The 13,745-nt window shown below is 50.9% G+C and overlaps 1 protein-coding gene across 5 annotated transcripts in view; it reads right to left on the minus strand.

Moving 5' to 3' along the window:
• Positions 1-13,745, minus strand: part of RUSC2 (RUN and SH3 domain containing 2) — a 50,711-nt gene that overhangs the window by 9,986 nt on the left and 26,980 nt on the right. For 2 of the 5 annotated variants that reach the window (XM_059491769.1, XM_059491770.1), the window contains exons 3-5: positions 4,245-6,317; positions 1,169-1,957; positions 479-679 (exon numbers count right to left, since the gene is read on the minus strand). In XM_059491769.1, coding sequence (XP_059347752.1) covers positions 479-679; positions 1,169-1,957; positions 4,245-6,210 — 2,956 coding nt within the window. In that variant the 5' untranslated portion in view covers positions 6,211-6,317. Of the gene's footprint in view, positions 1-478; positions 680-1,168; positions 1,958-4,244; positions 6,318-11,178; positions 11,245-13,745 lie in introns of those variants that run through there. The other 3 variants (XM_059491771.1, XM_059491772.1, XM_059491773.1) reach the window with 3 other exon arrangements.

Raw genomic sequence — 13,745 nt, forward strand, 5'->3', positions numbered from 1 at the left:
ACCTTAAGGGCAAAGCCTGCAGAAGACAGAGTCCTGTGAAGGCCTTTAGTGTTGTCAGTTGCCTCATGAAATCTACAGCTCAGCACCCAGCACATTGTCAGGGCTGGGGCACAGGATGGACAGGCACCATGGGGCATAGATCTGAGATCTCCAAGGGCCCAAACTCCTGTGTGAGAGAAACTACAAGCTAACCACAGTCCAGGAGCACTTACTGAGGTCTAAGGAGGCTCTTGAGCCATTTATTTTGCCCTCCAACCCAGCTCAGAGCTGGACCTGACTGCTCTCATCTCATGGAGAAGGAAGGCTCCACAAAGATTTGAACCAGTGAGGCAATTTTCACCTTCCTCTTGAACCCTTCACTGTGAAGAGATGCATCATCCCTCCTGCTCTGAGCAGGCACAGCAGTGATGAATCCAAGCTTAACCTGAGCCTCAAAGAAACACCTCCCAAGACCCCCCGGCAGAAAGGTGGTGCGCACCGTTCAGCTTGCAGTGGAAATGGCTGGTGCTGAGAGCGCCAGGGAGCTCAAAGATGGGGTTGCCCCGGTTCAGCCGAGGCTCTTGCTGCCTCCTGTCCAGGCTGCCCGCTAAGCTGGGCAGCCCTGAAACGCGGTCCAGACCCAGGGGGTTCCTCCGCCTGTACTCCCGCCACTTCAGCGCTTGGGGGGAGAGGTGGTTCGCTGGGATGCCGCAGGCAGTGAGCACCAGACAGGATGACGAGAGCACACGGGAGGATGCGGAAGGGAAACAGGAGGGGAGAGCAAGAGAAAGATGGAGGACAGAGAAAGAGAGACAGCACATTACTCAGAGGTCCAGCAGCATTTCAGGACATTAGCACACACACGGAGACAAGTGGATGCCACTGCCTGGCAAAGCAGAGCAGGAGCTTGGGTGCCCTTGTGGATGCAGGCACAGAGGCAGCAGGTTCGGGGTGCAAGCACCTGGTATGGGGTGCTGTAAGACCAGCAGCCCACACTGCACTTTCTGGAGACACAGTGTAGGAGCTGGGACTGGAGGGACATGCTCTTATTGCAGGTCTTCCTGCAGCATCCAGATGCACTTTTATCCTGGTCTGTGGCTACAGGAAATGGTGGCACTATAGGGAGCAGACAGAGCTACAGGGAGCTGTAGATGCTCCAGACTAGCAGTCCTGGAGGATGGGTACCTACCATTGACAGGCCGTATTCCCATGCTGCTCAGGGGACCAGAGCTGCTGGTCTCACTGCCACTTCTCCAGTGTGAATCTGCATGGCCTCCTACTCTGCTCATGGACATGCCACCCACTGAGAGGGGTGGGAGTGACCCACTGTGGAGTCGGTATTCAGAGAGTGGTGGGCTTGGCTCAAGCGGGGCCTCCTTCTTGGGAATCAGCTTGGGGTTCTCCTTTTGCCTTAGGGTGTCAGCTTTGGTGGCTTTGGAGGGCTGCATGGCACTGACAGCAGGAGATGACCTCGTGGGAAGCAGGTTAGCAGAGATGGGGCAGGACCTGCTTCTGGGGGGCTGGCTGTCTTCAGCTCTCTCAGAGGTGGGCGAGGAAGAGGAGTCCACGCTTTGGAAGAAAGGCACGTTGGACCGCACGGGGGAGTAGCTGCCCAGCGGGGATGGACGGGTTGTTTCGGGGCCAGGCTTCTTGATGCCCCCATCGCCGCGCGAGGCAGCTCCGTCTGCTGAGCGCTGCTGGGTCACGAGCGTGCCATGGGCCTGGCTCCCCGCCACTGCCGCCTGCTCTGCCGAGGTGGCCAAGGCTGAGCACTGGGACATGGAGATCTGCTGGCTGGCAGGCCGGTTGCTGGACAAGCTGTAGAGCTGGGAAAGGCTGGAGGCAAAATGGCTGTGCAGGGCACGTGCCTTGGGTGGCTTGCTGAAGTGGTGCTGAAAAACAAAGGGCTGGATGGGCAGAGTCGTGGGACGCTGGTCCTTGCTGTAGCGTACCACAGGCTTGCTGTCTGTGCCACCACCTTCAGGGAGAGAAAGGGGAAGAAAGGGTGAGGAATGTGCAGAGTAACAATCATCCTCAGCCAAGCAGAATACAGGCAAAAGGGAATGTGCTCTCTGTTGCAGGAGGAAGAGGATGAGCTAGAGGCCAGTTACAGAGTGGTTCAAGTCTGAACTGGTTGCACACATCAAGGGCTGGCAAGATAAAAGATACGTGGCCCCAAGTGCAGAGTTCCAGATGTTTGGAAGAGCACAGCACTGCACCAGGACCTTGTCTGTCCTGGCAGGGTCACCAGCTTCACATCCTTTCCCAATCTCTTGTCCCCTGGACAGCACAAAGCCATGGGATCAGGTGCCTGCCCTTGAGCTGCCTCTGCCCAAGCAGTACCACAAAGTCAAGGCCCAACACTTTGTAGTAGAGTCAGATTTCTCATCCCAAAGGACTGTCCCCTCCCACATGCACTGTGGACTTGCACAGCCCAGCACAAGCATTACATGCAATAGCACTGCAGCTCTGCATCCTGCATCACAATATATTGGTGCTGTAGCAAAGGCTGCCTGCTTTCCTTTCTCCCTCCCTATTCTTTTCACTGTAACTGCCCCCACTTTGGAATACAGAGCTTCCTTCATCCTTCATGCCTCTGCCAGACCTAAACAGGACATTCCCAACATTCCACCTCCAACCCTGGAAAGTGCCAGCCTGCTCTGCAAATGATGTGCTAGGAGGTCCTGAGGGGGTGTGGTGGGCTAATCTACATGCCTCCAGCTCCTGGTGGAGCCACAAATATCCTGAGGGACACGTCTGAAGTGTGACACACTGTGCATTCAGTGCAAAACACGCAGCACTGGGTCTGTATGTGGGGCTGACTGAGATCCTTGATCAGCCCTGGTGTACAAACTGCCTGCAGGGTATTCCAGACTTTTCTCCCTGTAGCCAGCTTTTAGCAGGGCTTGCTTTCCCTCTAGCCCTTCTCAGAGCCTCTAGGCTTGCACACTGCTCTGGAGCACAGCAGATATGCCTCCATCTCCAGCTGCAGGCAGGAGCTTTCTGCCCAGCCCTGATGCCTGCCTTGCTGTCACAGTGCAGAAGGGGGGACCCCATTGGCGTGGTGGGCAGCAACTGCTGAGACATGTTTTTCTGAAAGCTCCTGTCTGTGCCCCCTTAACTGAGCAGGGCCTGCTCCTTCCAAGCCCTCCCTCTGAAGCTAAGAGGGCTGTAGCCATGCTGCCCTCCCCCAGCAGAGCCCTGCCTTCACTGCCATCCCACACCAAGCACACATTCAAGGCTCAATAAGCAAATAGGATAATAACTAAAATCCTTTTACTCCAAAGGACAAAATCTCTCCTGCCTCTGCCATGGCAATAAACCACATGTTCTTGACTCCTGCTAGATATTTTCAGAACATTAAGTGGAGACAGTCTGTTAAGGCACAAGATTTTTTTGACATAATAGGGGCTATTTACTGCAGTGGTCTAGTTACAGGCATTTTAGAAGGGCTTTTACCTGCGAAGCAGGTATAATATCTGCCTGGGGCAGAGACAGAAGTCTCCCACAGTGCTGGAGAAATGGCCATACTTCCAAAGGGAATGTCACACAGCTTCCCCATGAGAACAAGTGACAGCAATATCAAGGTGGAAGACAACTCACATATTACAGCTTCCCCACAGAGGTAACTGTGACAGTAGCTCCCCCTGGGAACCTTTGCTGCACAAATCCACAGCACTGTGGGAGACATGACCAGGATATTCCAGCAGAGACATACAGATTAGACTCTGCAGGACTCACACTGTTAAGTCCCAGCAGAAACTGTGTGAGCTTCCAGGACCTGCATGGAAAGGAGACTGCTGGCTATGCCTCTTCCCTTTCCACCTCTGCCGCACATAACTCCAAAAAAGAAAGGCTGTGACTATGACTCTGCTGAGCATTTTAACATCTCCATCTTAGGAGCTAAGGGCAGGTGAGTCTCATGGAGAAGCACAGTAAATGCCCTGGAAGGGATACAACCCTTCAAGCTGCACAGACTCTCTCAGTATTAATGCCATGTCCTTGCTAACACAATGTGAGAGGTATGAACAAACCCTCAGGAAGCTTTACAAATACAAGGACTAGACACTTGCCCTGATATGAGACTTGAAAGTCTTCTGTGACAAAGCACAGCAAGGCTTTGTCACAGGGTCTGGCAGACTAGGAACCAAACTGCCCCAACACTGGTCTCTTATCGTCATGCAGGTTTCCCTGCTGCTCCCCTCATATCCCAATGAGCTGCCTTTCTTTTTTACTTCTCCCTTCTGCCTTGTTTGGCTCCTTACCGTCTGCTCGGGCTCTAACATCTTTTTGTCCGTGGCCACTGGCAGAGCTACCCGAGAAGCTGGCGTCTGCCTCCGTCAGCAGGGAGAGAGAGGCTTGCTCACCTGCCCCATGCCCACTGGGGACCTTCTCACTGGAGACGGAGTCTTTGGTGGAACACAAAGCCTGGCTGTCCCCAAAGGCATGATTCAAACAGAAGCCCTCGCAGCTCCGGTTCAGGCCATGGATGAAGGGCATGGGTGGAAGACTCTGGCTGCGCCGAGCTCTTTCTTCAAGGAAGGTTGGGCAGTCCCGCTGAGTCTCAGGGATGGGAGAGAACTCCAGGGAGGAGTCACCGCTGGAGCGGTGCGGTGGGGAGGTGCCGTTCTTCTTCCGTCCTTTAGCCAGTTCAGCAAACGATGTCACCCTCTTGGGGGGAGAGCTCTGAATGGGTATGGCTGGACTCTCACTCAGCTTGACTGGGCAGCTCACCATGCGCTCCAGGGAGCCCAGCCTGCTGCCAGGACTCCTGTCCAGGTTCTGATCGTAGCTCCTGGAGCGCTGCCGGCTTGTGTTGAGGTTTGGTGGTGACACATTGACATAGACCTGACCTTCAATCATGTTCTGGCTGGATTCTCCCTTTGGCTCCTCTTCACTGCCCTCTACATTGTCTTCTTGTCTCAGGTCGGGCCTTCTGAACAGATAGTATTCTGTGGGCTGGGCTGGGCTACCCTTGGTCTGGTCTTCTGAGCAGCTAGTTATGGAAGATCCTGCAGGGCTGGGGGATGACTGGGAAGACAAGTCACACGTGACTAACTTATAGTAATTCTGAGTAGCCACAACAAGCCGTGCTTGGCTCTGGAAGCAGGCAGTGAGGTCTGAACTCTCCGACGTGCAAGGCTCACAGTGGAGGTGGTAGGAATTGCAGTTGGCATCAAGGACAGGTGAGGAGGAGTGTTGACACCCACACACCTTTCCTGAACTTTCTGGGTTATGCGACTCACAAGACATCTTGGATTCAGTGGGTGATGAGTGTAAATCCAGGTAAAAAGCTCCTGTGTCTGAGTGGCTGCAGAAGGAAGAGTCACAGGACAGGTTAGCTGAATTCAGGTTGGATTGAGGCTGACCATTCATTTTGTTGTAGAGAGCACTGAAGTTCACCAGGACCCCATCAGAACTGTTGCAAGAAGAGTCACTGATGTAGCCCATCTGTTGGTCAATCACTTCAGACTGACTTGATGAACTGTAGCAGCGACAGTGCTGGATCTCTGAGCTGGAACAACTGCATGTCCTGTGCAGGGCATCCTGATTCCTCAGCGGTTCACCCATGTTCTGGTTCCACTCCTGGTCACCACTGCCGAAGGAGAAGTTGGAGGAGCTGCCACGATGGCAGCTGCATTCATCCAGCTCCATGCGCTCTGAGGCCTGATGGCACCTGTTTGCATTGTTCCTCTTCTGGATGTCGTCACTGCCGAGTTTGTCCTCCTGCCCATCCACCACACCAGACCGGCTGGCCATGTTCCAGGATTTCACAATGTGGTTGGAGTCGTGGAGGTGGAAAGGGGGCAAGGCCAGATCCTGCAGACTGAAGGGAGGCTTGCCATCAACGAGTGAGTTGTGAAGGTGGAAAGATTTTTGACCCAAGTCATCCCCAAAAATACTGAGGTCTTCACCCTCACTCAGCAGGAAAGGGTTGTGTCGCTTACTGACGCTAGGGACAATCAGATCCCTTGCTTTTCTTTCTTTGTGATCTGAGGCCTCTGCTGAGGTTTCAGAGGTCTGGAGAAAGCTGCTGTACACCAAGGAGTCAGTCTGTGAGAGGTCTCTGTCTGGAAGGGCAGAGGTCCGTGTAATGCTGAGCTCTGGCTGGCAGAAGGGGTTGGTCCTTTTGCTCATGGAGCAGCACTGTCTATCGGGGACCTGGCAATGCACCAGGGGAATGTGATGGACAATCAGCGTCTCACCAGTCAGTTTGGGTGGACTATCCATGGTGAGGAACACTCTTCAGGGCATCAGTGAAGCTGGTACCACCCATGAACAGGTAGGGCTGCACATGAGAGGCAGGGAGGACACTTCTCATGAGGGAGTTCAGATACCTACAGAGAGACAAAATCACAGAGGAAGTCACCTCTCAGGAAAGGCAGTGGCTATTTAAAGCATCCTTGGTTTGACTGAAGATTTCATGTGTTGACAAGGAACAAACAGACTGGCTCCTTGTCAGCACAAGTCCCTGAGCACAAGATCCTTCTTCTGGGAAACAAACCATCACAAAGTAAAACAAACACGTCACCCTCCATGCAGGCTCCTGGGACAACACTTGTGATTTCACCTGACCCCTCTCAAAGATATCTGAAGAGAGTAACTGATTTCAGTCAAGAGGCCAAAGGGCTGCACAGGATTTGGGCCAAACAAAGACCTCACTGCAGATGGCACTGTGTGCTCACAGGAACACTGCACAGGGTCTGAAGGGAAGCACTGCACTCTGGTGAGAGCAGTCTATCTTCTCACACTGGATTGAACAGTGCTTTGTTCTTTGCTTCCTTTTAGGTACATTGAACTTTCCTTCAAGAACCAAACATGGCAAGGTCTTGCAACAGACACACACAAATGTCCTGGAAGAGACTGGAAAGAGGAGCAGACTGGAACATAAAAGCAGCAACAGTCATTCCTTTCCAAAATCCAGGAGACTCCATGAGGTCCTGAGCCCTTTTAATGGTGCCAGGGGGACATGCCAAAATATGCAACTACTTATGCACACAAGGATTTCCCCAGTGAAAAGGAGTGGATGACCTCAGTGGGACCATGGGGAGCCACTGGCATTGGTCAAACAGGTCCCATACAGCACACTGACTTTTGCTGACCTTTGGCTGATAGTGAAACCTCAGCTCAAACTGGTCTCCACTGTAGTCTGGGAGGGATAATATATCTCTGCCACAGTATCTGTGTCTTTTACCCGCTTATTACCTGCTGCACTTCACAACAGTGAGACTGCCACAGTCCCAGCAGCCACACAGGCAGGGCACAGCACAGGCAGGGCACTGAGAGCCCCACTCTCCCTGTGTTCACAAAATAGCAGGTTCTTACAGAGCCAGAGGGATAATAAAATGGTTTGAGCTGAAGGGACCTTAAAGAAAATCTTGTTCCAACCCTCGTAGGACCAGGCTACTCAAAGCCCCATCCAATCTGGCCTTGAGCACTTCCAGGGACGGGCCAATTTCTAAGTAACCCGTTCCAGTGCTTCTCCACCCTCACAGTAAGGAATTTCTTCCTAATATCTAATCTAAACATGCCATCTTTCAGTTTAAAGCTTTTCCCTCTTGTCCCATCACTCTCTGCTCATGTCAAAAGTCTCTGTTCATCTTTCTTGTAGATGTTCACCAGTGTTTGACTTGGGAGAGCACAGGACAAATCCAGTTATCCCGCCTCACCTAACCCCAAGGTCCAGCCTACAAGCACCTCCAGCACAAGTCTGGAGAGGGCTTTCCTCTTGCCTTCCCTTCTACAGATAATCCAACACAGACAAGTGCATCAGCAGGCAGCTAAGGCAGCAAGGAGAGGGAGAAACCACAAAAGAGAGCAGTGATCCAGGATGAGTCTGAGAGATTAAAAAATGACCTAATGCTCTCACAGATCAACCACTTGTTCTGAAAACCTTGGCCCAAGCAACCTCGGTCAGCATTACACATCCCAAAACTCAGCCAGGCATCCCCAGTGATCACTGCACCCTGAAAATTGCATCCTAGGATTGTTCTGGACTCCAGGGCTCCCATCACTGACCTTCAGACTCCAGAAAATGGTATTCACAGTAGCTTTTGCCTACCTTACCTCACCTCAACATTTGTAACTGCGGGGTGATAACGGATTTGGAGCAGACCTGCAAAGGCACGTGGGAGCACAGGAGGGAAAGTGAGAAATGTGGGTTAAATGAAGTTAGAACAAGAGTATGAGCAATGAGACAGCTACACAGAAACATCAGGAACTTCACTTCTTTCAAGGTGTAAGAATAGCAATTAGAAGATTATAAAAATGATCAAAAGAAATACTTTCCTCCCACACACAGTAGTGCTTCTCACAGACACAGGATGATGCTGGCAGGAAATAAAAACACAAAGAGGGACACAGAGCTAATGTTTGCAGTAAACATCCAATAATGCAAAACAGACAGGCCTTCTGGTAGATGGTACCAGAGTCTTACATGGTGGGAACACTCTCCTACATGTCTGCTTCTCCTGGGATGTCTCATCCAGGTTTAGGCTCTGAGGAAGAGAGGACCATTTGGACCAGGTGGTGGATATCCAACTGGACTACTAACTGTGCAACCCTAAACTCCCCCTCATCTGTAGTCTCCCTAAAACCTCTATTAGCCTTTACACTCCTTTCAGGGGAGTAAAAGCTGTAAAAAACCTTTCAGGGGTGTAAAAGCCTTTGCCTTACAAGCCAAAGTCTTACACGCCTTTGGCTCCTTTCCCACAGCTGCTGCCACAGAGGCTGATGTCTACTCAGCCCAGATCCTGGGGGACAGACTTTCTTCATCAAGGATTCCTAGGACCCCATTGCTAAAGATCCACTGTGGATAACAGCAGCTCCTGATTTGGGGGCACACACACACACACAAACACACACACACACACACAGAGACACTCTTGCTGGAAGGGTGTTCCTGCCTCCATTTGGACACTATGCACCACTGATGGAACAGCGGGAGCTCTGAGTTTATCTGAGTTTATTTCTATTGCATTCAGCAGAAGCCTATCCTGTCCTCCCACTCCCACCTCACAAGCATTTTGGGTAAAAAGCTGGTCTCTCACTGCCTGTCTTCCCATGTAGTTCACCCCACCTTTGTTCCTGCTGTTGTGTCTGACTGTAATGCTCACATCACATCTCTCCACCAGGCTTTGCTGTATTTCAAGTGCTGCCACAATGCAACCACCTGAACAGCATCATTCTGTAGATACAGACCGTGATGGCAGCGCACTTTGTTGCTGAAGCACCAGGTCTCTGCTGCCTCTGGGAAATGGCTGCTTGGAGCAGGCTCCCAGCACCAGCACCCATCTGCTGACAGGCCCTGCTGAGCAGCACACAATTCACGTCAGCACAGAAGCTGCTGTGGGAGGACAGGCTCGCACAGACACACTTTGACATTTGACGGCGAAATGTCAGCGCTGACATGCAGCCATTTCCCATCTGTCTCTCCAGTGCTGTGGCTGCAACACAGGGCTCTGCCCAGCTCTCTGGCTCCAGCAGCAGCACAGGCTCCCCGGAGGGCTGCAGTTCACTGCCCACCAGAGACCCTGCAGCAGACAGATGCCCATCCTGCCCTCACCCACGACCTGCTCCCAGCACCAGGCTCCGAGGTGCAGGATCACAGGTGACATGCAGACAGCTCCTGCCAGGAGACATTCTGATGGCTTCCCTAGGGATAGGCACAACATTTTGTACCATAGCTACTCCTTTTCTCTGCCCTGCAACCTCTCCTGGTTTCCTCTGGACTTAGGGGTGCAGGGAGGTTGGCAATGGCACTGCCACCAGAGGGATTCTTCAGTTCCCAACACCACAGCATCCTCCCATTAGTTGACCCTTCCTTATTCTGGAAAACTGCAGAAGCATCCTTCCTCTTCCTACTCAGAGTCTGCTACACTGGGATTGCTGTTGGGGAATAAAATGCAGCAAACAGACCAGTCTCAGATCTTGCTGGTTTTGATCAGTTCTTTATGAAGCCCTCACTTCACTTTTGCAACAGGAAATTTACAGATGTGGTTAGGCAGTTCATACCTGAACATTTTTTGCCAAATCAGTTAATTCTTCTTATTGTTGTCATGAATCCTGCTCAATGCTACACAGACGAGAGCAAACACAGCATCCAGCACTGATTCCTGCCTAGAACAGGGTGTAATAGCAGTGCAAGGCAGGGAGACATGCAGGGAGCACCACGACTCTAGACACGCCTATACATCAGCCATTTTATTTTCAGATGTCAGAATTCTTGCCTTCTCCATACTGACACCATCTGCTGCAACATGGCAGATATGGGTTGTTTATTCAGGGAGCTCTTCCTTGAGGTGCTAATGGTTACCTGGAGAAGGTGAGGGCCACATTGTGGATGCTTCATTCCAAGCAGGATAATACAGAGCAGGGAAAACAGCTTTATGTGAGGTGCCTGCATTCGGTACAGAATTGCTCATGAATGACTGTTCCCCCACAGAAATAAATACACACAACAAAAACTCCTTAGCTGCAGCAAAACTCTAGGTAAAAAGCAGGTGAGTGCTGAGCAGCAAAGGATGGTTCAGCACTGATCTGAGAGCTGCCTATCAGGTCATGTCTGAGCCTTAGAGAGGAGGCTGCATGCTGCAGGTAACAGGAGCATGCAGATTCCTTTGGGCTCTGCATGCCATGCCTTTTCAGTCCTTGCTGACCACCACAGAGAGGCCCTCAAATCCCTCTCCTGTCACACCCCTAAGACTGAGGACACTGTGCTAATTCAAAGGTGGCTGGTGCAGCTTCATGGCTTCTCAGCCTTGGGTACCAGCTCCTGCCTCTGCAACACTGCTGGGAAGATGCAGAAGCCACCAGACCTGGCTGCAATTGCCTCCAAGGGCTGACGGGTTATGTGTGGTGGCTGCACACCTCCAGGCATACTCTGATACTTGTTATGGCTCCAGCCACAATTCTGGGAGTTCTAGAGCTGAACCCTTAATACCCTGCTCTGTGCTGTCCCCTGCACATACATGGGGCAACAGGGTTCAGCTCAAGGTAACACAGGCTTCCTCCTAAAATGTAATGTATTGGAGGAGGCAGGCAGAGATATGAGAGATGAATGTGATTTTAATGTAAAAAGACTGCACATAGAGCACAGAGAATGAGGAAGCAAGCACAGCATCATCCGAACTGTCAGCTGGAGGCAATGCTGGCTTTTTGGAGGATGGCTTTTCTGAACAGATTATTGTTTCTACAAACCTTATTCCTTCATCCATGAAACTGAGTGTCCAAAGGAAACCTTTAACTGTGAGGGTTATTGCTGACTCCTTCTGTATGGCTGTGGTTTCACTGTCATCATCACCTTCCTCAGGCAGACCAAAATTCATCATGTCATTCAAGGGTGAAATATGCAAAAACAGGGTTAAAAGCTAGGCATTCAGTTTCACAGAAGAAGCAGAAAAAATTCTTTTGTATTAGAGCTGCCTGTTCTTTGAGGGTTGTTCCATGTGAAGCCCTGACTCCTACAATGCATTTGCATTAACATGCCTGAAGAAACCTCACAGCCCTACAAAACAAGCACCAGTAGCAATGCTGCAAAAAGCAACGGTTTGTGTGATCTTGCAGACAAAGGCACAATACAGACATCTCCTCTTTCCTCCATGGGAGAGATATTTTCAGTTTACTCCCTGCATGTCTACCTCCAGGCAAAAGGGCTGGGAGATTGATCCAAACTGAAAAAGACCCTTCAAACAGTGTGGGGGATCTCAGGGCTCTCTGCATCCTGCACCAATGCTGCAGTTCATCCCTGCCCCAGCTCTGCCACTACAAAAGCTGCCAGAAAGTCTTGGATGGTTTTAAACAACAATTCATTAGGAAGATTCCAGAAAACTGGAGGGCATTCAGGGAGCAGCATCAGAGAAGAGGATAAGTGGTTCAGGGTGAGTGGCCTGAGGATGGACCTGAACCATGGGTATGTGTAAGCAGAGGGAGGAGGTGAGGAAGCCTGTAAGTTGTTGCAGGATGAGTCTATTTAGTGGTATTTGTTTGGACACCTGTTTTTTACTTGCCAGCTAATACATCTCTATCAAATTCACACCTTCATTAAGTGCTTTATTAAATCATCCAGTGAGTTTCATGAAAAAAAAAAAGAGGTATAAAAGGAAATGTTTATTGTTTAACTCATCCTAAACCTCCAGCTCTCCTTCCCTGCCTTAGGGGACAGGGAGCATAGTCAGAGTGGTCTGCATGCTCCCAGCATGAATATTCCAGCACTTTATGTTTAAAGGGAGCTGCAGAAAAATAGAAAGACTAAATAATTCCTAAACTTCTGCCTCTGCTCAGGCTGATCTCTCTTGTGATGCTGCGCAGTGATTCCTGAAAAGACCACTTCCCTTTTCTTTCCACAAAGCCCTGCCTTGGCCAGGGCTTTTTCCAGCGGTTTCCAGGACAGCCTGACTAAGCCCATGATTAATGTATCATTACATCCCAGAACTATATGGGATTATGATGTGTTCCAAATGGAAACCACAGCACGTGATGGTCAGTCACAGCCCTTGTGCTGCTGCAGAAAGGAGCTGCACGGGCCAGGGGTTACCAGCACACACAAAACTAAGCAATGGGTGTTGTGTGTGTATTGCTGACACAAGCAGTGTGAGGTAGGTATTGCCTTCCAGCCAGAGGACAAGAAACCCCAGCTGCTCCGTGCATTTAGAGTTACACAAGACATCAGAAACAGCTCAAGTAGCAGATCTATAGCAGCTAATATAGGAGCCAGGACAGTGACCCAACCAGTTTCTCCCTTTTCTGTGCTCCCTTGCTCTGTGACTCATCATCTGGCATGTGGCATTCGGCAAGAGCCATTTACAGGCCATGACTCAGAGCATCCACTGAGGTGCTCTGGGATGGAACCTGCTCCTCCTCCTCCCGGCCCCAGCCCCCAGCACATATGCTCCTAATTACTTTATGCAAATCCGCAGAGAAGAAAAGGACTGATGTTTCTAGCTGTTCATATCACACAGAAATTGCTAATGAATTAAACTGCAGACACAGTAAATCCTTTCTTATCACACTCTCTAGTAGCAGCAGCAGTAGCAGCAGGACGGACTATGCTTGCATTGCATCTTTTTTGCCTGAGCATTCTGAAAGCTTCCTGAAGATCTTACAACAGCAGAAATCACACAATTCCATTTTGAAGCACAGATCTGACTGGGTGCTGGAGCCTGGGTTTTGCAGGGTCACTAGAGCACCCAAGAACCCACAGAGAAAGAAAGAAAATCTTTTAAGTGTACAAAATTTCTGGGTACACTCAGTATTCAAAGTTGCCAAGACTACCCCTCCCTAAGTGCACAGCTTTGGTCAGGCCTTAGTGATCCTGACCTAAAGGGTGGCTTCCCTGTCCATGGCAAGGGGGACAGAACTGGGTAACCTTTAAGGTCCCTTCCAACCATAGAAGCCACGGTGTGCTTCTATGATTTGTGCAAAGCAGGGCTGCCAGCCGGTTGCCCCATCACTGTGCTCCTCCTACTGACCTGCTCAACTGAGGACCCCACAAACCAGCAGCTGCAGCTGAGTGGTGACAAAACCACAGCCATCAGCTGTGGGTGAACCTGAGTCAAAGCCAGCAGAAAGCTGGACTGAAGGTTTTCCCACCACCTTCTATGAGCTGTGAGCTCAAAACTCTCCACCACAGCAGCCACAGGAGGCAGGGAATGGAGTGTTTGGCTGAGGGAGTCCGGCATCAAACTCAGCTCGGCTCTGGGAATCATGGCCAGCTCCCTGACCTGTGCCTGCACAGGGTGGCAAAACAGCTGCTCTTATTCAGGTCT

The sequence above is a fragment of the Ammospiza nelsoni genome, chromosome Z (assembly GCF_027579445.1).
Source record: "Ammospiza nelsoni isolate bAmmNel1 chromosome Z, bAmmNel1.pri, whole genome shotgun sequence".
In the NCBI taxonomy this organism is placed as follows: domain Eukaryota; kingdom Metazoa; phylum Chordata; class Aves; order Passeriformes; family Passerellidae; genus Ammospiza; species Ammospiza nelsoni.